Source organism: Hemitrygon akajei, chromosome 22 (assembly GCF_048418815.1).
Source record: "Hemitrygon akajei chromosome 22, sHemAka1.3, whole genome shotgun sequence".
Lineage (NCBI taxonomy): Eukaryota > Metazoa > Chordata > Chondrichthyes > Myliobatiformes > Dasyatidae > Hemitrygon > Hemitrygon akajei.
The window spans coordinates 64,647,622-64,670,298 of NC_133145.1; the positions used below are offsets into that span (position 1 = coordinate 64,647,622).

The 22,677-nt window shown below is 51.3% G+C and overlaps 1 protein-coding gene across 1 annotated transcript in view; it reads right to left on the reverse strand.

Moving 5' to 3' along the window:
* Positions 1-22,677, reverse strand: part of mbtd1 (mbt domain containing 1) — a 78,258-nt gene that overhangs the window by 15,598 nt on the left and 39,983 nt on the right. Inside the window, exons 13-15 of the mRNA XM_073026480.1 lie at positions 21,755-21,837; positions 19,685-19,919; positions 15,114-15,188 (exon numbers count right to left, since the gene is read on the reverse strand). Coding sequence (XP_072882581.1) covers positions 15,114-15,188; positions 19,685-19,919; positions 21,755-21,837 — 393 coding nt within the window. The remainder of the gene's footprint in view (positions 1-15,113; positions 15,189-19,684; positions 19,920-21,754; positions 21,838-22,677) is intronic.

Genomic DNA, 22,677 nt, shown 5'->3' on the forward strand with positions numbered 1-22,677 from the left:
TCAGACGTTGCCTGTGAACTGTCTCTCACTCCGCGGACAGAATCCGCTCAGTCACACGTTGCCTGTGAACTGTCTCCCACTCCCCGGACAGAATCAGCTTAGTCACACGTTGCCTGTGAACTGTCTCTCACTCCGCGGACAGAATCAGCAGTCAGACGTTGCCTGTGAACTGTCTCTCACTCCGCGGACAGAATCCGCTCAGTCACACGTTGCCTGTGAACTGTCTCTCACTCCGCGGACAGAATCAGCAGTCAGACGTTGCCTGTAAACTGCCTCTCACTCTGCGGACAGAATCAGCTCAGTCACACGTTGCCTGTGAACTGCCTCTCACTCCGTGGACAGAATCCGCTCAGTCACACGTTGCCTGTGAACTGCCTCTCACTCCGTGGACAGAAACAGCTTAGTCACACGTTGCCTGTGAACTGTCTCTCACTCCCCGGACAGAATCAGCAGTCACACGTTGCCTGTGAACTGTCTCTCACTCCGCGGACAGAATCAGCTCAGTCACACTTTGCCTGTGAACTGTCTCTCACTCCCCGGACAGAATCAGCTCAGTCACACGTTGCCTGTGAACTGTCTCCCACTCCCCGGACAGAATCAGCTCAGTCACACGTTGCCTGTGAACTGTCTCTCACTCCGCGGACAGAATCAGCAGTCACACGTTGCCTGTGAACTGTCTCTCACTCCGCGGACAGAATCAGTACAGTCACACGTTGCCTGTGAACTGTCGCTCACTCCGCGGACAGAATCAGCTCAGTCACACGTTGCCTGTGAACTGTCTCTCACTCCCCGGACAGAATCCGCTCAGTCACACGTTGCCTGTGAACTGTCTCTCACTCCCCGGACAGAATCAGCTCAGTCACACGTTGCCTGTGAACTGTCTCTCACTCCGCGGACAGAATCAGTACAGTCACACGTTGCCTGTGAACTGTCTCTCACTCCCCGGACAGAATCCGCTCAGTCACACGTTGCCTGTGAACTGTCTCTCACTCCCCGGACAGAATCCGCTCAGTCACACGTTGCCTGTGAACTGTCTCTCACTCCCCGGACAGAATCAGCTCAGTCACACGTTGCCTGTGAACTGTCTCTCACTCCGCGGACAGAATCAGCACAGTCACACGTTGCCTGTGAACTGTCTCCCACTCCCCGGACAGAATCCGCTCAGTCACACGTTGCCTGTGAACTGTCTCTCACTCCCCGGACAGAATCCGCTCAGTCACACGTTGCCTGTGAACTGTCTCTCACTCCCCGGACAGAATCCGCTCAGTCACACGTTGCCTGTGAACTGTCTCTCACTCCCCGGACAGAATCAGCTCAGTCACACGTTGCCTGTGAACTGTCTCTCACTCCGTGGACAGAATCAGCACAGTCACACGTTGCCTGTGAACTGTCTCTCACTCTGCGGACAGAATCAGCTCAGTCACACGTTGCCTGTGAACTGTCTCTCACTCTGCGGACAGAATCAGCACAGTCACACGTTGCCTGTGAACTGCCTCTCACTCTGCGGACAGAATCAGCTCAGTCACACGTTGCCTGTGAACTGTCTCTCACTCCGTGGACAGAATCAGCACAGTCACACGTTGCCTGTGAACTGCCTCTCACTCTGCGGACAGAATCCGCTCAGTCACACGTTGCCTGTGAACTGTCTCTCACTCCCCGGACAGAATCCGCTCAGTCACACGTTGCCTGTGAACTGTCTCTCACTCCCCGGACAGAATCCGCTCAGTCACACGTTGCCTGTGAACTGTCTCTCACTCCCCGGACAGAATCCGCTCAGTCACACGTTGCCTGTGAACTGTCTCTCACTCCCCGGACAGAATCAGCTCAGTCACACGTTGCCTGTGAACTGTCTCTCACTCCGTGGACAGAATCAGCACAGTCACACGTTGCCTGTGAACTGCCTCTCACTCTGCGGACAGAATCAGCTCAGTCACACGTTGCCTGTGAACTGTCTCCCACTCCCCGGACAGAATCCGCTCAGTCACACGTTGCCTGTGAACTGCCTCTCACTCCGTGGACAGAATCCGCTCAGTCACACGTTGCCTGTGAACTGTCTCCCACTCCCCGGACAGAATCAGCTCAGTAACACGTTGCAAGTGAACTGTCTCTCACTCCGCGGACAGAATCCGCTCAGTCACACGTTGCCTGTGAACTGTCTCTCACTCCGCGGACAGAATCAGCTCAGTCACACGTTGCCTGTGAACTGTCTCTCACTCCCCGGACAGAATCAGCTCAGTCACACGTTGCCTGTGAACTGTCTCCCACTCCCCGGACAGAATCAGCTCAGTAACACGTTGCAAGTGAACTGTCTCTCACTCCGCGGACAGAATCCGCTCAGTCACACGTTGCCTGTGAACTGTCTCTCACTCCGCGGACAGAATCCGCTCAGTCACACGTTGCCTGTGAACTGTCTCTCACTCCGCGGACAGAATCAGCTCAGTCACACGTTGCCTGTGAACTGTCTCTCACTCCGCGGACAGAATCAGCAGTCACACGTTGCCTGTGAACTGTCTCTCACTCCGCGGACAGAATCAGCAGTCACACGTTGCCTGTGAACTGTCTCCCACTCCGCGGACAGAATCAGTACAGTCACACTTTGCCTGTGAACTGTCTCTCACTCCGTGGACAGAATCAGCTCAGTCACACGTTGCCTGTGAACTGTCTCCCACTCCCCGGACAGAATCCGTTCAGTCACACGTTGCCTGTGAACTGTCTCCCACTCCCCGGACAGAATCCGCTCAGTCACACGTTGCCTGTGAACTGTCTCCCACTCCCCGGACAGAATCCGCTCAGTAACACGTTGTCTGTGAACTGTCTCTCACTCCGCGGACTGAATCCGCTCAGTCACACGTTGCCTGTGAACTGTCTCTCACTCCGCGGACTGAATCCGCTCAGTCACACGTTGCCTGTGAACTGTCTCTCACTCCGCGGACAGTATCCGCTCAGTCACACGTTGCCTGTGAACTGCCTCTCACTCCGCGGACAGAATCAGCAGTCTCACGTTGCCTGTGAACTGTCTCTCACCTTGCGGACAGAATCAGCAGTCACACGTTGCCTGTGAACTGTCTCTCACCTTGCGGACAGAATCAGCAGTCACACGTTGTCTGTGAACTGTCTCTCACTCCGCGGACTGAATCCGTTCAGTCAGACGTTGCCTGTGAACTGTCTCTCACTCCGCGGACTGAATCCGCTCAGTCACACGTTGCCTGTGAACTGTCTCTCACTCCGCGGACAGTATCCGCTCAGTCACACGTTGCCTGTGAACTGCCTCTCACTCCGCGGACAGAATCAGCAGTCACACGTTGTCTGTGAACTGTCTCTCACTCCGCGGACAGAATCAGCAGTCACACGTTGTCTGTGAACTGTCTCCCACTCCGCGGACAGAATCAGTACAGTCACACTTTGCCTGTGAACTGTCTCTCACTCCGTGGACAGAATCAGCTCAGTCACACGTTGCCTGTGAACTGTCTCCCACTCCCCGGACAGAATCCGTTCAGTCACACGTTGCCTGTGAACTGTCTCCCACTCCCCGGACAGAATCAGCTCAGTCACACGTTGTCTGTGAACTGTCTCTCACTCCCCGGACAGAATCAGCTCAGTCACACGTTGCCTGTGAACTGTCTCTCACTCTGTGGACAGAATCAGCAGTCACACGTTGCCTGTGAACTGTCTCTCACTCCGCGGACAGAATCAGCACAGTCACACGTTGCCTGTGAACTGTCTCTCACTCCGCGGACAGAATCAGCTCAGTCACACGTTGCCTGTGAACTGTCTCCCACTCCCCGGACAGAATCCGTTCAGTCACACGTTGCCTGTGAACTGTCTCCCACTCCCCGGACAGAATCCGCTCAGTCACACGTTGCCTGTGAACTGTCTCCCACTCCCCGGACAGAATCCGCTCAGTCACACGTTGCCTGTGAAATGTCTCTCACTCCGCGGACAGAATCCGCTCAGTCACACGTTGCCTGTGAACTGCCTCTCACTCCGCGGACAGAATCAGCAGTCACACGTTGCCTGTGAACTGCCTCTCACTCCGCGGACAGAATCAGCAGTCACACGTTGCCTGTGAACTGTCTCTCACTCCGCGGACAGAATCAGCTCAGTCACACGTTGCCTGTGAACTGTCTCCCACTCCCCGGACAGAATCAGCTCAGTCACACGTTGCCTGTGAACTGTCTCCCACTCCCCGGACAGAATCCGTTCAGTCACACGTTGCCTGTGAACTGTCTCTCACTCCGCGGACAGAATCAGCAGTCACACGTTGCCTGTGAACTGTCTCTCACTCCGCGGACAGAATCAGCAGTCACACGTTGCCTGTGAACTGTCTCCCACTCCCCGGACAGAATCAGCTCAGTCACACGTTGCCTGTGAACTGTCTCCCACTCCCCGGACAGAATCCGTTCAGTCACACGTTGTCTGTGAACTGTCTCCCACTCCCCGGACAGAATCAGCTCAGTCACACGTTGCCTGTGAACTGTCTCCCACTCCCCGGACAGAATCAGCTTAGTCACACGTTGCCTGTGAACTGTCTCCCACTCCCCGGACAGAATCCGTTCAGTCACACGTTGCCTGTGAACTGTCTCTCACTCCGCGGACAGAATCAGCAGTCACACGTTGCCTGTGAACTGTCTCTCACTCCGCGGACAGAATCAGCTCAGTCACACGTTGTCTGTGAACTGCCTCTCACTCCGCGGACAGAAACAGCTCAGTCACACGTTGCCTGTGAACTGCCTCTCACTCCGTGGACAGAATCAGCTCAGTCACACGTTGTCTGTGAACTGTCTCCCACTCCCCGGACAGAATCCGCTCAGTAACACGTTGCCTGTGAACTGCCTCTCACTCCGTGGACAGAATCCGCTTAGTCACACGTTGCCTGTGAACTGTCTCCCACTCCCCGGACAGAATCAGCAGTCACACGTTGCCTGTGAACTGTCTCTCACTCCGCGGACAGAATCAGCAGTCACACGTTGCCTGTGAACTGTCTCTCACTCCGCGGACAGAATCAGCAGTCACACGTTGCCTGTGAACTGTCTCTCACTCCGCGGACAGAATCAGCTCAGTCACACTTTGCCTGTGAACTGTCTCTCACTCCCCGGACAGAATCAGCTCAGTCACACGTTGCCTGTGAACTGTCTCCCACTCCCCGGACAGAATCAGCTCAGTCACACGTTGCCTGTGAACTGTCTCTCACTCCGCGGACAGAATCAGCAGTCACACGTTGCCTGTGAACTGTCTCTCACTCCGCGGACAGAATCAGTACAGTCACACGTTGCCTGTGAACTGTCTCTCACTCCGCGGACAGAATCAGCTCAGTCACACGTTGCCTGTGAACTGTCTCTCACTCCCCGGACAGAATCCGCTCAGTCACACGTTGCCTGTGAACTGTCTCTCACTCCCCGGACAGAATCAGCTCAGTCACACGTTGCCTGTGAACTGTCTCTCACTCCGCGGACAGAATCAGTACAGTCACACGTTGCCTGTGAACTGTCTCTCACTCCCCGGACAGAATCCGCTCAGTCACACATTGCCTGTGAACTGCCTCTCACTCTGCGGACAGAATCAGCTCAGTCACACGTTGCCTGTGAACTGTCTCCCACTCCCCGGACAGAATCCGCTCAGTCACACGTTGCCTGTGAACTGCCTCTCACTCCGTGGACAGAATCCGCTCAGTCACACGTTGCCTGTGAACTGTCTCCCACTCCCCGGACAGAATCAGCTCAGTAACACGTTGCAAGTGAACTGTCTCTCACTCCGCGGACAGAATCCGCTCAGTCACACGTTGCCTGTGAACTGTCTCTCACTCCGCGGACAGAATCAGCTCAGTCACACGTTGCCTGTGAACTGTCTCTCACTCCCCGGACAGAATCAGCTCAGTCACACGTTGCCTGTGAACTGTCTCCCACTCCCCGGACAGAATCAGCTCAGTAACACGTTGCAAGTGAACTGTCTCTCACTCCGCGGACAGAATCCGCTCAGTCACACGTTGCCTGTGAACTGTCTCTCACTCCGCGGACAGAATCCGCTCAGTCACACGTTGCCTGTGAACTGTCTCTCACTCCGCGGACAGAATCAGCTCAGTCACACTTTGCCTGTGAACTGTCTCTCACTCCGTGGACAGAATCAGCTCAGTCACACGTTGCCTGTGAACTGTCTCCCACTCCCCGGACAGAATCCGTTCAGTCACACGTTGCCTGTGAACTGTCTCCCACTCCCCGGACAGAATCCGCTCAGTCACACGTTGCCTGTGAACTGTCTCCCACTCCCCGGACAGAATCCGCTCAGTCACACGTTGTCTGTGAACTGTCTCTCACTCCGCGGACTGAATCCGCTCAGTCACACGTTGCCTGTGAACTGTCTCTCACTCCGCGGACTGAATCCGCTCAGTCACACGTTGCCTGTGAACTGTCTCTCACTCCGCGGACAGTATCCGCTCAGTCACACGTTGCCTGTGAACTGTCTCTCACTCCGCGGACAGAATCAGCAGTCTCACGTTGCCTGTGAACTGTCTCTCACTCCGTGGACAGAATCAGCTCAGTCACACGTTGCCTGTAAACTGTCTCTCACTCCGCGGACAGAATCAGCTCAGTCACACGTTGCCTGTGAACTGTCTCCCACTCCCCGGACAGAATCAGCTCAGTCACACATTGCCTGTGAACTGTCTCCCACTCCCCGGACAGAATCCGTTCAGTCTCACGTTGCCTGTGAACTGTCTCTCACTCTGCGGACAGAATCAGTACAGTCACACGTTGCCTGTGAACTGTCTCCCACTCCGCGGACAGAATCAGTACAGTCACACGTTGCCTGTGAACTGTCTCTCACTCCGCGGACAGAATCAGCAGTCACACGTTGCCTGTGAACTGTCTCCCACTCCCCGGACAGAATCAGCAGTCACACGTTGCCTGTGAACTGTCTCTCACTCCCCGGACAGAATCAGTACAGTCACACGTTGTCTGTGAACTGTCTCCCACTCCCCGGACAGAATCAGCAGTCACACGTTGCCTGTGAACTGTCTCTCACTCCGCGGACAGAATCAGCAGTCACACGTTGTCTGTGAACTGTCTCCCACTCCGCGGACAGAATCAGTACAGTCACACTTTGCCTGTGAACTGTCTCTCACTCCGTGGACAGAATCAGCTCAGTCACACGTTGCCTGTGAACTGTCTCCCACTCCCCGGAAAGAATCCGTTCAGTCACACGTTGCCTGTGAACTGTCTCCCACTCCCCGGACAGAATCAGCTCAGTCACACGTTGTCTGTGAACTGTCTCTCACTCCCCGGACAGAATCAGCTCAGTCACACGTTGCCTGTGAACTGTCTCTCACTCTGTGGACAGAATCAGCAGTCACACGTTGCCTGTGAACTGTCTCTCACTCCGCGGACAGAATCAGCACAGTCACACGTTGCCTGTGAACTGTCTCTCACTCCGCGGACAGAATCAGCTCAGTCACACGTTGCCTGTGAACTGTCTCCCACTCCCCGGACAGAATCCGTTCAGTCACACGTTGCCTGTGAACTGTCTCCCACTCCCCGGACAGAATCCGCTCAGTCACACGTTGCCTGTGAACTGTCTCCCACTCCCCGGACAGAATCCGCTCAGTCACACGTTGCCTGTGAAATGTCTCTCACTCCGCGGACAGAATCCGCTCAGTCACACGTTGCCTGTGAACTGCCTCTCACTCCGCGGACAGAATCAGCAGTCACACGTTGCCTGTGAACTGCCTCTCACTCCGCGGACAGAATCAGCAGTCACACGTTGCCTGTGAACTGTCTCTCACTCCGCGGACAGAATCAGCTCAGTCACACGTTGCCTGTGAACTGTCTCCCACTCCCCGGACAGAATCCGTTCAGTCACACGTTGTCTGTGAACTGTCTCCCACTCCCCGGACAGAATCAGCTCAGTCACACGTTGCCTGTGAACTGTCTCCCACTCCCCGGACAGAATCAGCTTAGTCACACGTTGCCTGTGAACTGTCTCCCACTCCCCGGACAGAATCCGTTCAGTCACACGTTGCCTGTGAACTGTCTCTCACTCCGCGGACAGAATCAGCAGTCACACGTTGCCTGTGAACTGTCTCTCACTCCGCGGACAGAATCAGCAGTCACACGTTGCCTGTGAACTGTCTCCCACTCCCCGGACAGAATCAGCTCAGTCACACGTTGCCTGTGAACTGTCTCCCACTCCCCGGACAGAATCCGTTCAGTCACACGTTGTCTGTGAACTGTCTCCCACTCCCCGGACAGAATCAGCTCAGTCACACGTTGCCTGTGAACTGTCTCCCACTCCCCGGACAGAATCAGCTTAGTCACACGTTGCCTGTGAACTGTCTCCCACTCCCCGGACAGAATCCGTTCAGTCACACGTTGCCTGTGAACTGTCTCTCACTCCGCGGACAGAATCAGCAGTCACACGTTGCCTGTGAACTGTCTCTCACTCCGCGGACAGAATCAGCTCAGTCACACGTTGTCTGTGAACTGTCTCCCACTCCCCGGACAGAATCAGCAGTCACACGTTATCTGTGAACTGTCTCCCACTCCGCGGACAGAATCAGCTCAGTCACACGTTGCCTGTGAACTGTCTCTCACTCCCCGGACAGAATCAGCTCAGTCACACGTTGTCTGTGAACTGTCTCCCACTCCCCGGACAGAATCAGCTCAGTCACACGTTGTCTGTGAACTGCCTCTCACTCCGCGGACAGAAACAGCTCAGTCACACGTTGCCTGTGAACTGCCTCTCACTCCGTGGACAGAATCAGCTCAGTCACACGTTGTCTGTGAACTGTCTCCCACTCCCCGGACAGAATCCGCTCAGTAACACGTTGCCTGTGAACTGCCTCTCACTCCGTGGACAGAATCCGCTTAGTCACACGTTGCCTGTGAACTGTCTCCCACTCCCCGGACAGAATCAGCAGTCACACGTTGCCTGTGAACTGTCTCTCACTCCGCGGACAGAATCAGCAGTCACACGTTGCCTGTGAACTGTCTCTCACTCCGCGGACAGAATCAGCAGTCACACGTTGCCTGTGAACTGTCTCTCACTCCGCGGACAGAATCAGCTCAGTCACACTTTGCCTGTGAACTGTCTCTCACTCCCCGGACAGAATCAGCTCAGTCACACGTTGCCTGTGAACTGTCTCCCACTCCCCGGACAGAATCAGCTCAGTCACACGTTGCCTGTGAACTGTCTCTCACTCCGCGGACAGAATCAGCAGTCACACGTTGCCTGTGAACTGTCTCTCACTCCGCGGACAGAATCAGCACAGTCACACGTTGCCTGTGAACTGTCTCTCACTCCGCGGACAGAATCAGCTCAGTCACACGTTGCCTGTGAACTGTCTCTCACTCCCCGGACAGAATCCGCTCAGTCACACGTTGCCTGTGAACTGTCTCTCACTCCCCGGACAGAATCAGCTCAGTCACACGTTGCCTGTGAACTGTCTCTCACTCCGCGGACAGAATCAGTACAGTCACACGTTGCCTGTGAACTGTCTCTCACTCCCCGGACAGAATCCGCTCAGTCACACATTGCCTGTGAACTGCCTCTCACTCTGCGGACAGAATCAGCTCAGTCACACGTTGCCTGTGAACTGTCTCCCACTCCCCGGACAGAATCCGCTCAGTCACACGTTGCCTGTGAACTGCCTCTCACTCCGTGGACAGAATCCGCTCAGTCACACGTTGCCTGTGAACTGTCTCCCACTCCCCGGACAGAATCAGCTCAGTAACACGTTGCAAGTGAACTGTCTCTCACTCCGCGGACAGAATCCGCTCAGTCACACGTTGCCTGTGAACTGTCTCTCACTCCGCGGACAGAATCAGCTCAGTCACACGTTGCCTGTGAACTGTCTCTCACTCCCCGGACAGAATCAGCTCAGTCACACGTTGCCTGTGAACTGTCTCCCACTCCCCGGACAGAATCAGCTCAGTAACACGTTGCAAGTGAACTGTCTCTCACTCCGCGGACAGAATCCGCTCAGTCACACGTTGCCTGTGAACTGTCTCTCACTCCGCGGACAGAATCCGCTCAGTCACACGTTGCCTGTGAACTGTCTCTCACTCCGCGGACAGAATCAGCTCAGTCACACTTTGCCTGTGAACTGTCTCTCACTCCGTGGACAGAATCAGCTCAGTCACACGTTGCCTGTGAACTGTCTCCCACTCCCCGGACAGAATCCGTTCAGTCACACGTTGCCTGTGAACTGTCTCCCACTCCCCGGACAGAATCCGCTCAGTCACACGTTGCCTGTGAACTGTCTCCCACTCCCCGGACAGAATCCGCTCAGTCACACGTTGTCTGTGAACTGTCTCTCACTCCGCGGACTGAATCCGCTCAGTCACACGTTGCCTGTGAACTGTCTCTCACTCCGCGGACTGAATCCGCTCAGTCACACGTTGCCTGTGAACTGTCTCTCACTCCGCGGACAGTATCCGCTCAGTCACACGTTGCCTGTGAACTGTCTCTCACTCCGCGGACAGAATCAGCAGTCTCACGTTGCCTGTGAACTGTCTCTCACTCCGTGGACAGAATCAGCTCAGTCACACGTTGCCTGTAAACTGTCTCTCACTCCGCGGACAGAATCAGCTCAGTCACACGTTGCCTGTGAACTGTCTCCCACTCCCCGGACAGAATCAGCTCAGTCACACGTTGCCTGTGAACTGTCTCCCACTCCCCGGACAGAATCCGTTCAGTCTCACGTTGCCTGTGAACTGTCTCTCACTCTGCGGACAGAATCAGTACAGTCACACGTTGCCTGTGAACTGTCTCCCACTCCGCGGACAGAATCAGTACAGTCACACGTTGCCTGTGAACTGTCTCTCACTCCGCGGACAGAATCAGCAGTCACACGTTGCCTGTGAACTGTCTCCCACTCCCCGGACAGAATCAGCAGTCACACGTTGCCTGTGAACTGTCTCTCACTCCCCGGACAGAATCAGTACAGTCACACGTTGTCTGTGAACTGTCTCCCACTCCCCGGACAGAATCAGCAGTCACACGTTGCCTGTGAACTGTCTCTCACTCCGCGGACAGAATCAGCAGTCACACGTTGTCTGTGAACTGTCTCCCACTCCGCGGACAGAATCAGTACAGTCACACTTTGCCTGTGAACTGTCTCTCACTCCGTGGACAGAATCAGCTCAGTCACACGTTGCCTGTGAACTGTCTCCCACTCCCCGGACAGAATCCGTTCAGTCACACGTTGCCTGTGAACTGTCTCCCACTCCCCGGACAGAATCAGCTCAGTCACACGTTGTCTGTGAACTGTCTCTCACTCCCCGGACAGAATCAGCTCAGTCACACGTTGCCTGTGAACTGTCTCTCACTCTGTGGACAGAATCAGCAGTCACACGTTGCCTGTGAACTGTCTCTCACTCCGCGGACAGAATCAGCACAGTCACACGTTGCCTGTGAACTGTCTCTCACTCCGCGGACAGAATCAGCTCAGTCACACGTTGCCTGTGAACTGTCTCCCACTCCCCGGACAGAATCCGTTCAGTCACACGTTGCCTGTGAACTGTCTCCCACTCCCCGGACAGAATCCGCTCAGTCACACGTTGCCTGTGAACTGTCTCCCACTCCCCGGACAGAATCCGCTCAGTCACACGTTGCCTGTGAAATGTCTCTCACTCCGCGGACAGAATCCGCTCAGTCACACGTTGCCTGTGAACTGCCTCTCACTCCGCGGACAGAATCAGCAGTCACACGTTGCCTGTGAACTGCCTCTCACTCCGCGGACAGAATCAGCAGTCACACGTTGCCTGTGAACTGTCTCTCACTCCGCGGACAGAATCAGCTCAGTCACACGTTGCCTGTGAACTGTCTCCCACTCCCCGGACAGAATCAGCTCAGTCACACGTTGCCTGTGAACTGTCTCCCACTCCCCGGACAGAATCCGTTCAGTCACACGTTGCCTGTGAACTGTCTCTCACTCCGCGGACAGAATCAGCAGTCACACGTTGCCTGTGAACTGTCTCTCACTCCCCGGACAGAATCAGCAGTCACACGTTGCCTGTGAACTGTCTCTCACTCCGCGGACAGAATCAGCAGTCACACGTTGCCTGTGAACTGTCTCTCACTCCCCGGACAGAATCAGCAGTCACACGTTGCCTGTGAACTGTCTCTCACTCCGCGGACAGAATCAGCAGTCACACGTTGCCTGTGAACTGCCTCTCACTCCGCGGACAGAATCAGCTCAGTCACACGTTGTCTGTGAACTGTCTCCCACTCCCCGTACAGAATCAGCTCAGTCACACGTTGCCTGTAAACTGCCTCTCACTCCGTGGACAGAATCCGCTCAGTCACACGTTGCCTGTGAACTGTCTCCCACTCCCCGGACAGAATCAGCTCAGTCACACGTTGCCTGTGAACTGTCTCTCACTCCCCGGACAGAATCAGCTCAGTCACACGTTGCCTGTGAACTGTCTCCCACTCCCCGGACAGAATCAGCTCAGTCACACGTTGCAAGTGAACTGTCTCCCACTCCCCGGACAGAATCAGCTCAGTCACACGTTGCCTGTGAACTGTCTCCCACTCCCCGGACAGAATCAGCTCAGTCACACGTTGCCTGTGAACTGTCTCTCACTCCCCGGACAGAATCAGCTCAGTCACACGTTGTCTGTGAACTGTCTCCCACTCCCCGGACAGAATCCGCTCAGTCACACGTTGCCTGTGAACTGTCTCTCACTCCGCGGACAGAATCAGCTCAGTCACACATTGCCTGTGAACTGTCTCTCACTCCCCGGACAGAATCAGCTCAGTCACACGTTGCCTGTGAACTGTCTCTCACTCCCCGGACAGAATCAGCTCAGACACACGTTGCCTGTGAACTGTCTCCCACTCCCCGGACAGAATCCGCTCAGTCACACGTTGCCTGTGAACTGTCTCTCACTCCCCGGACAGAATCCGCTCAGTCACACGTTGCCTGTGAACTGTCTCTCACTCCCCGGACAGAATCCGCTCAGTCACACGTTGCCTGTGAACTGTCTCTCACTCCCCGGACAGAATCCGCTCAGTCACACATTGCCTGTGAACTGTCTCTCACTCCCCGGACAGAATCCGCTCAGTCACACGTTGCCTGTGAACTGTCTCCCACTCCCCGGACAGAATCAGCTCAGTCACACGTTGCCTGTGAACTGTCTCCCACTCCCCGGACAGAATCAGCTCAGTCACACGTTGTCTGTGAACTGCCTCTCACTCCGCGGACAGAATCAGCTCAGTCACACTTTGCCTGTGAACTGTCTCCCACTCCCCGGACAGAATCAGCACAGTCACACGTTGCCTGTGAACTGTCTCCCACTCCCCGGACAGAATCAGCACAGTCACACGTTGCCTGTGAACTGTCTCCCACTCCCCGGACAGAATCAGCAGTCACACGTTGCCTGTGAACTGTCTCTCACTCCGCGGACAGAATCAGCTCAGTCACACGTTATCTGTGAACTGTCTCGCACTCCCCGGACAGAATCCGCTCAGTCACACGTTGCCTGTGAACTGTCTCCCACTCCCCGGACAGAATCAGCTCAGTCACACGTTGCCTGTGAACTGTCTCTCACTCTGCGGACAGAATCAGCTCAGTCACACTTTGCCTGTGAACTGTCTCTCACTCCGCGGACAGAATCCGCTCAGACACACGTTGCCTGTGAACTGTCTCTCACTCTGCGGACAGAATCAGTACAGTCACACGTTGCCTGTAAACTGTCTCTCACTCCCCGGACAGAATCAGCTCAGTAACACGTTGCAAGTGAACTGTCTCTCACTCCGCGGACAGAATCCGCTCAGTCACACGTTGCCTGTGAACTGTCTCTCACTCTGCGGACAGAATCCGCTCAGTCACACGTTGCCTGTGAACTGTCTCCCACTCCCCGGACAGAATCCGCTCAGTAACACGTTGCAAGTGAACTGTCTCTCACTCCGCGGACAGAATCCGCTCAGACACACGTTGCCTGTGAACTGTCTCCCACTCCCCGGACAGAATCCGCTCAGTAACACGTTGCAAGTGAACTGTCTCTCACTCCGCGGACAGAATCCGCTCAGACACACGTTGCCTGTAAACTGCCTCTCACTCCGCGGACAGAATCAGCACAGTCACACGTTGCCTGTGAACTGTCTCTCACTCCGCGGACAGAATCCGCTCAGACACACGTTGCCTGTAAACTGCCTCTCACTCCGCGGACAGAATCAGTACAGTCACACGTTGCCTGTAAACTGTCTCTCACTCCGCGGACAGAATCAGTACAGTCACACGTTGCCTGTGAACTGTCTCTCACTCTGCGGACAGAATCAGTACAGTCACACGTTGCCTGTGAACTGTCTCTCACTCTGCGGACAGAATCAGTACAGTCACACGTTGCCTGTGTGTGGAGCAGTTGCAGCTCAGATCCTTGCTGGCAGCTAACAGCAGAGGAAGAGCTACGTGAAGGAGAAAGTAATTTCTGCACTTTGAAAAAATGCAGAAGATTGTTAGTGGAAATAGATGCTGCAGGTTTCAGGATTGTAATGCTCAAATACAACAGGAAAACCCCTCCATCCCCACTGCCCAATCTGCCTTGGCTAGGCAGTCCCATCAGCCGAAAGTTGCACAGTTCCACCAACTGCACAGCCATACTTCTTGCCCATGGTACAGCGACACAGGTGCATAGCAGTTAGGGCAATGCTTTACAGCGCCAGCAATCGTGGTTCAACTTCTGCCACAGTCTTTATGGAGTTTGCACTTCTCTCTCCGTGACTGTGTGGGATTCTTCCGGGTGCTGTGCTTTCCAACCACATTACCAAAGGCATACAGGTTAGGGTTAGTAAGTTGTGGGCCTGCTATGTTGGCACCGGAATTGGAAACTTGCCCCCAGCACAACCTTGGACCCACACGGCCATTAATGGGACACACTTCACTGCCTTTCGATGTATACGTGACAAATAAAGCAATTCTTCTAGCAGACACTGAGATGACAGCGTGACCAGAAAGAATTTGTACAAATATACAGAACTGGTATGGCAGATAAATATGGGGATATTCCTGTAGTCTATGTGTTATTGCTATTGATTTTCGGTGAAATATTTGCCAGTGATTTTAGTAATAGTCAGGCAGACTGGGAGAGAACTGAAAAACAATTGCAAACAATTCCTACTTTTCTTGTGGCCTTTGTACTGGCTGGACTTGGCTTTCTTCTTCTTCATCACACTGGTCTGATTCTCTCTGGAGGCTGGAAGTACAAGAAAAGGCAAGATGAAGAAAGGATGAAGCACATCCAGCAGCTCAGTAACCAGCCAACACACAAGGATGCTGAACACCATATGATTCAAACAGAGGAGCTAAGAAATCAGAGCGGTTAAAAAACCACTATTGCCGAAGTAAATTTATTATCAAAGTACATTATTGTTACCACATACAAGCCTGAGATTCGTTTTCTTGTGGGCATTTGCAGTAGATCCAGGAAACACGCTGGAAACAATGCATGACTGCACCCGATAGGACAGACAGACAGTGCAAGAGAACAAACTGTGCAAATACAATAATAATATATAAGCAATAAACATTGAGGACACGAAGAGAACTAGAAAGTGAGTCCAGTTTGTGGGAGCAGTTCAGTGACGGGGACAGTAAAGTTGAGTGATTATCCCGTCTGGTTCAAGAGCCTGATGGTTGAGGTTCCTGATCCTGGTGGTGTGAGTCCAGAGGCCCTTGTATCTCCTTCCTGATGATAGCAGTGAAAAGAGAGCGTGAGCTGAGTGACGGAGCTCCTTCATGATGGATGCAGTTTCCCTGTGACAACGCTCTGTGCAGAAGTGCTCAATGGTGGGGAGGACTGGATGGTATACACTACTTCTTGTAGAATTTTCTGTTCGGGGCATTAGTGTTTCCACACCAGGCCGTGATGCAGCCAGTCAATGTACAGTTTGCCGAGTTCTTGCCCCCCCACACTGTTCGTCTGTCCCGTTGCTGAGGTCTTTCATTGATTCTTTTGTGTTTCTTGGATTTACTCTGATTGCCCAAAAGTAAACGAATTTCAGAGTTGTATATGGTTACATATCTGTATTTTGATGATAAATCCACTTTGACATTCCTCCAAGTCTTTTCAACCCATGTAACTGAGCAAGTGCCTTTTAAATGTTGTTAATGTAACTTCCTCTGGCAGCTAATTCCAAACACAGACTACCCTCTGGGTGGAAAAAGTTGCCCTTCAAATTCCTATTAAATTTCACCCTTCTCACCTTAAGCCTGTGCCCTCTGGTTCTAGATTCCTCAACCCTGGGAAAAACACTGTGTGCATTCACCCTATCTACACCCCGCATGATCCTATACACCTCGATAAGATCATCCCACATTCTCTTTCGCTCCAGTAAAAACATCTGTAAAACACATTTGTGACATACATTCTGTCCGCATCTCCCTCTGAAGGGGAGAACTCAAATGTATGCTGTCTGAGAGAGAAATTGAATGGACTAAAATCTTCAAATCGGATATGATTTGAAAATACTGTGCTGAATTACAACTGAAGTTCTTTCACTTAGAACACATTCCACATCTCTAACAGCCAATCCCAGTTCAAGTTCATTTCACTGGGATTATTCTCTCTACATTCATGACTGTGCACAGCTCAAACACCACATATAAATTTGCCAACAACACCCTTGTGGGCAGAATCTCAAATGGCAGTGAGGAGGCATACGGGGTGAGATAGGTCGGCTGGTTGGGTGGAGTCAGAACAACCTTGCAAGTCCGAGGAATTGATTGCTGCCTTCAGAAAGGGGAAGGAAGTCAGAACACATTGTTTTAGACGTGACAGAGTGGGAGGGAGTAAAGGATTTCCCTGGTATTACAAGTTAGGGAAAATATCACAGCACTATGCCACCAGGACAGACTGGAGAACTCAATGAGTCAGGCAATATGGGTGCAAATGAGAAACAAGAAAGGTATGACCACATTAATGGGGCTGTACTACAGACCACCCAACTGTCAGGGATTTAGAGGAACAAATTTGTAAAGAGATTGCAGACCATTGCAAGAAGCACAAGGTTATTATAGTAAGTGGTTTTAACTTTCCATATATTGACTGGGAATCCCAAACTAAAAGGACAAGATGGGACAGAGTTTGTCAAATGTGTTCAGGAAAGTTTCCTTCACCACTAAGTAGAAGTTCCAGTAAGAGTGTGCAATACTCGATCTCTGACTAGGGGATGAGACAGGGAAGGTGACAGAAGCTTGTATAGGGAAACACTTTGAAACTAATGGCATTCTGGTCACTGAATGCAAAGTAAATGCAGAAAGATAGGTCTGGTACACGGGTTGAGATTCTAGATGGGGAAAAAGGCCAATTTTGATGGTATCAGCAATGATCTGGCAAGTATGGACTGGGACAGACTGTTTTTGGCAAAAATAGACTTGGTGAGTGAGAGGCCTTCAAAAATGAAATTTTGAGAGTACAAAGCTTGTATGTGCCTGCTAGAACAAAAGGTTAAGATAAGAACTGTAGGGAACCTTGGCTTTCAGGAGATACTGAGGCAATGGTTAAGAGGAAAAAGGAGGCACATAGCAGGAATAGATGTGTGCTTACGGAGTAGAAGAAATGCAAGAAACCACTTAAGAAATAAAGAAGGCTAAAAGTAGCAGATGAGGTGAAGGAGAATCCCAAGGGATTCTACAAATATGTTATGAGCAAAACGATTGTAAGGGACAAAATTGGTCCTTTGGAAGACCAGAATGGTAATGCACGTGTGGACCAAAACTGATAGGGGAGATCTTACATGACACAGAGTCTATAGAAAGTGAGACAAAGCAACATCATCTTCATGGACCCCGCACGGATTAAAGGGGAGAAGGTGTTTGTTACCCTGAGACAAATCAGGGTGGATCAATTCCCAGGGCGTGACAAGGTGTTCCCTCGGACCCTATGGGAGGCAAGGGCAGAAACTGCCAGGGCCCTTGCACAGATATTAAAGCATCCTTAGTGACAGGAGAGGTCCCAGAGAATTGGAGGATAGCCACTGTTATTCCGCCGTTTAAAAAATGCCTCAGAACATAAACCAGGAAATTATAGGCCAGTGAGTCTGACATCACTTGTGGGGAACATTGGAAAGTATCATAAGGGACCAGGTATATGTATTGGGATAGGCTTGGACTTATTAAGGATAGTCATTGATTCATGGTTGAAAGTACACCTATTATCAAAGCATGTACGCAGCACACAACTCTGAGATTCATCTCCAGACAGCCACGAAACAAAGAAAACCATGGAGGCTGTTCAAAGAAAAAATATCAACACACCCATGTGTAAAAAAAAATCACAGCAATAGCAACAAGAACATCAAACCCCTCCACGCGCAGAATACAAATCAGGCAAATAGCAACGAGAAAAGAACGAGTGAAAACACAACAGAAACACAAAGCTGAAGTCCAAGTGAACTGCGGTTCAATCCATAAATCACAGACCCAGAATCACAGTTACATCTTCCAACGAGAGAGAGACCAACCATTCAAACACAGGGCCTTCCCTTGGGAGCAGCAAGTGAGAGACCCTCTCACAAACACCCTCTTCCGGTAGAAGCAAGAGAGATGCAGTCATGACGAGATCAGGTTTGTCACCAAAGACTTGCTATTTCTACAGATGCACCATGGAGAGCATTCTGGCTGGTCATAACAGCGCCTGGAGTTTAGGCTCCAATGCAGAGTCATAGAGGATTGTACAATCAGCCAGCTCCACACAGGTGTAAGTTGTCCCACCAACAAGTATATTGGCCAAAGTTCAAAGTACATTGTCTTTAAGTTCAAGTTTAATTGTTATTCAGCCAGACACCAATACCCATGAATACAGCCAAAGGAAACAGCGTTCCTCCGTGGCCAAAGTTAAAAACACTGTACCAACAGTCACACACAACACAAGGCACATATACGATAGCAAGTAAACATAGTCACACAAAATGTATACAGCTTAAATCCCTGAGTAACGTGTCTTATAAACTGATGGTGCATGGGTGTTATCGGCAAGAACAAGCAGCTCGAAGCAGTCCGCAGACGGTTGCATGCACGCACACATGCAATCCAGCTTGTCATTACACTAATAAAACACTGGAGGGCAGCACTAAAAGGAGGGGCTAGCCCGTTTTCGGAACAGCTTCTCCCTCTGCCACATTTCTGAACAGTCTATAAACAATACCTCACTATTCCTCTTTAGCATGATATATTTTAATATATAAGCACGGCGACAGACAGGCCCCGGGAGCCCAAGCTCAGTGCAGGGTGCAGTATACACTGAAAGACTGAACTGTGGTGTTCAATTTCAGGCAGTTGCCAATTTCATTGCTACCATGAGGGAGGAGGTACAGAAAGGGGGGGGAGAGGGGGAGACACACATACAATAAGGACCCCCATCCCCTGGGGCATGCCCTCTTCTCATTGATACCATCAAGGAGGTGGTACAGGAGTCTGAAGATACACATTCAACAGTTCAGGGACAGCTTTTAACACACAATTACCTCAACGCTTCCTCCCCCTGGCAAGAGATGGCTGAAAGAATAATGAACCCATAAACATTACCTCAATATTTTTGCACCAGTGTATTTAATTTTTATACCCACACATTGTAATTTATAGTGAATTTTCTGTACAACACATTTCACAAGACACTTCAGGGGTAATAAACCTGATTCTGGATCTGTGAAGGGATTTCATAGTGACTTTGGAGGAGAGGAGATCACTCACACTGGGATGCTGGAGGCTGAAGCTGGTAGCCTGTCAGCTCACACCAGCCCACCGGGTAGAGGTCTGGAGATTCACAGTCCACCCACTGGTCATATTCATCCTCCCAGCCATCGAAGTGAATCCTGAGGAGCCGGTGCACAATGCGGGTGACGGTGGCTACACACACCAGGCGTGGCTCCATCAAATCCACTGCCTCCAGCTTCATCCCCACGCGGAAGCCGTGGTTTGGAACTTCCTGCGCCAGAAAACAGAGTTAGTGTTGCCCGGCTGGAAAACCCCATTTAAAATGTAACAACACCGAACACTGGAGGAACTCAGCAGGTCAGGCAGCATCTGTGGAAATGAACAAACAGTCGATGTTTCAGGCCGAGACCATTCTTCAAGGACCGGAAAGAAAGGGGGAAGAGGTCAGAATAAAAAAGTGGGGTGAGAGGAAGGAGTCTGATAGATGAGAGTGGACCACAGGAGAAAGGGAAGGAGGAGGAGACCTACGGGGAGGTGGTAGGCAGCTGAGAAGAGTAAGGAGCCAGAGTGGGGAATAAATGAAGAGGGAATGAGGAGGATTTTTTTTTCACGGCACCAGGTTGGAGGCTACCCACCCAGTTGGAATATAAGGTGTTGCTCCTCCACCGTGAGGGTGGCCACAGACCAACATGTCAGAACAGGAATGAGAATCGGAATTAAAAATCACACTGAAGGATCTTGGCCTGAAACATCGACTGGATTCGTTTTCATAGATGCTGCCTGGCCTGCTGAGCTCCTCCAGTGTTGTATGTGTTACTTGAAATTAAAATGTTTGGCCACCTGGAAGTTCCGCTTTTGGCAGACGGAGCAGAGGTGCTCAAAGCGGAAAGCAGACTCGAGTTTATTACAGGTTTCCCCAATGTAGAAGAGACCATATCGAGAACACTGGATATAACAGATTCACAGGTGAAGTGTTGCCTCACCTGGAAGGACTGTTTGGGGCCTCGAATGGAGGTGAGGGACGAGGTGAATGGGCAGGCATAGCACTTCGTCCATTTGTAGGGACATGTGCCAGAAGGGAGATTAGTGGGGAGGGACAAAAGGATAGGGAATTACAGAAGAAGCAATCCCTGCAGAAATGGAGAGTTATGAGTGGGGGGGTGGGAGGTAAAGGTGTGTTTGGTGGTGGGGACCCTTTGGAGGTAGCATAGGTTGTGGAGAATGATGCGTTAGATGTGGAAGCTCATGGGTGGTCGAAGAGGACAAGAGGGACTCTATTACTGTTAAGGTGGGAAGATGGGGTGAGCATGGATGTACAGGACATGGGGGAGATGCGGATGAGGGCAGCAATGGTGGAAACATGTAAAATGTGTTTATTAACTCCGATTAATATTGAGGTTGACTCAAAGCCAAAGTAAATTAGACAAAAAATGCTGGAGGAACTCAAGCATTTTGTTTGTGTTGCTCAGATTTCCAGCATCTGCAGATTTTCTCTTGTAACTTAAGTTATTTTGGTGTATGTTAGTTACCATATACCAATCCTAAGATTCATTTTCTTGTGGACGTTCAGAGGAAAATAAACAGTGGAATTTATGAAAATTATACCTAAAGATTGATAAAGAACCAATGTGCAATTAGAAAATAAATCACACTGAGAACGGGTGGTAGATCTCACTATGTCAGCAGAACACAGGAACCACATTCACTTCACGAGGAAGCACCTCACGTTACAGAACAGCCTCATTCAACACCTTCACTACACATATCCGCAGTATTCTATTTTATTTGCACATTTTGTCAGTCTTACGTGTAAATTCAGAAATTCTATTGTATTTTCCGTAATGCCTGGAAGAAAATGAATCTCAGGGTTGTACAGTATATGTACTTTGATAATAAATTTTGTTTTAAACATCTGAAGCATTCAAAGTTACCGGCTGCAAACTCAGCAGCCTTTAACTCAGGTCACAATGAGAAAATAATACTGTGTACATAAAGATCAGAATCCTAATATACAATTACAGATTTTATGGGATAAGCATACTGCTTAAAAGTTTAATAAAGATGATAAAGAAAGCAGTTTAGATATTTGATAACTTGTGCTCTCACCTTGTTGAACAGTTTGACTGGTGCTGCAACAGATCCCATTTCCCGAAGGTAGTCGAACCACTTAAAAGGTAATTTGGTGCAGCCTGCAAAGGAGTTACCATCACCATAAGAGAGACAGCAAATTACTCAATCTTATTGGCCTGACATCAGCAAACTACTGTCTAAATATTTGGCTGCTCAACAGGATAAAACCAACTGCACAGATGATCATGAGCAGTTTTGGGCCCCTTAACCAAGAAAGGATGTGCTGGCATTGGAGACGATCGAGAGGAGGTTCATGGGAATGAAAGGGTTAATGTACGAGGTGTGTTTGATTGCTCTGAGCCCACATTCACTAAAATTTACATAGGGGGGTTGGGGAGGGATCTCAGTGAAACCTATTGCAACCTTGCACTCAAGGGTCAGCAAGGCCAAAGAATTGATTGTGAACTTCAAAAAGTGTAAGACGAAGGCATACATTATCACCAGTCCACATTGAGGGGTCAGAACTGGTAAGAGTGAGCAATTTCAAGTTCTTGGGTGTCAACATCCCTGTACCTGCATCGATAAGCTCGGCCCAGGATAGATCCTCGAAGAAGGCACAACCATGGCTATAATTCATTAGGAGTTTAAGGAGATTTGCTTTGTCACCAAAGACTCAAACTCCTACAGATGTACTGCAGAGAACATTCTAACTGGCTGCATCACCATCTGGTATGGTGGGAAGGGGAGGAATCCTGAACAAAATTGAAAATTGTGAACTCAGTCAGCTCCGTCACGGCATCCAGCTCATCTTCATGGAACGAGGCCTCAAAAAGATGGCACCCACCATCAAAGACCCCCTTCATCCAGGCCATGCCCTCTTCTCATTGCTACCATCAGGGAGAAGGTACAGGATCCTGAAGGCACACACTCAACACTTTAGGAACAGTTTCTTTCCCTCT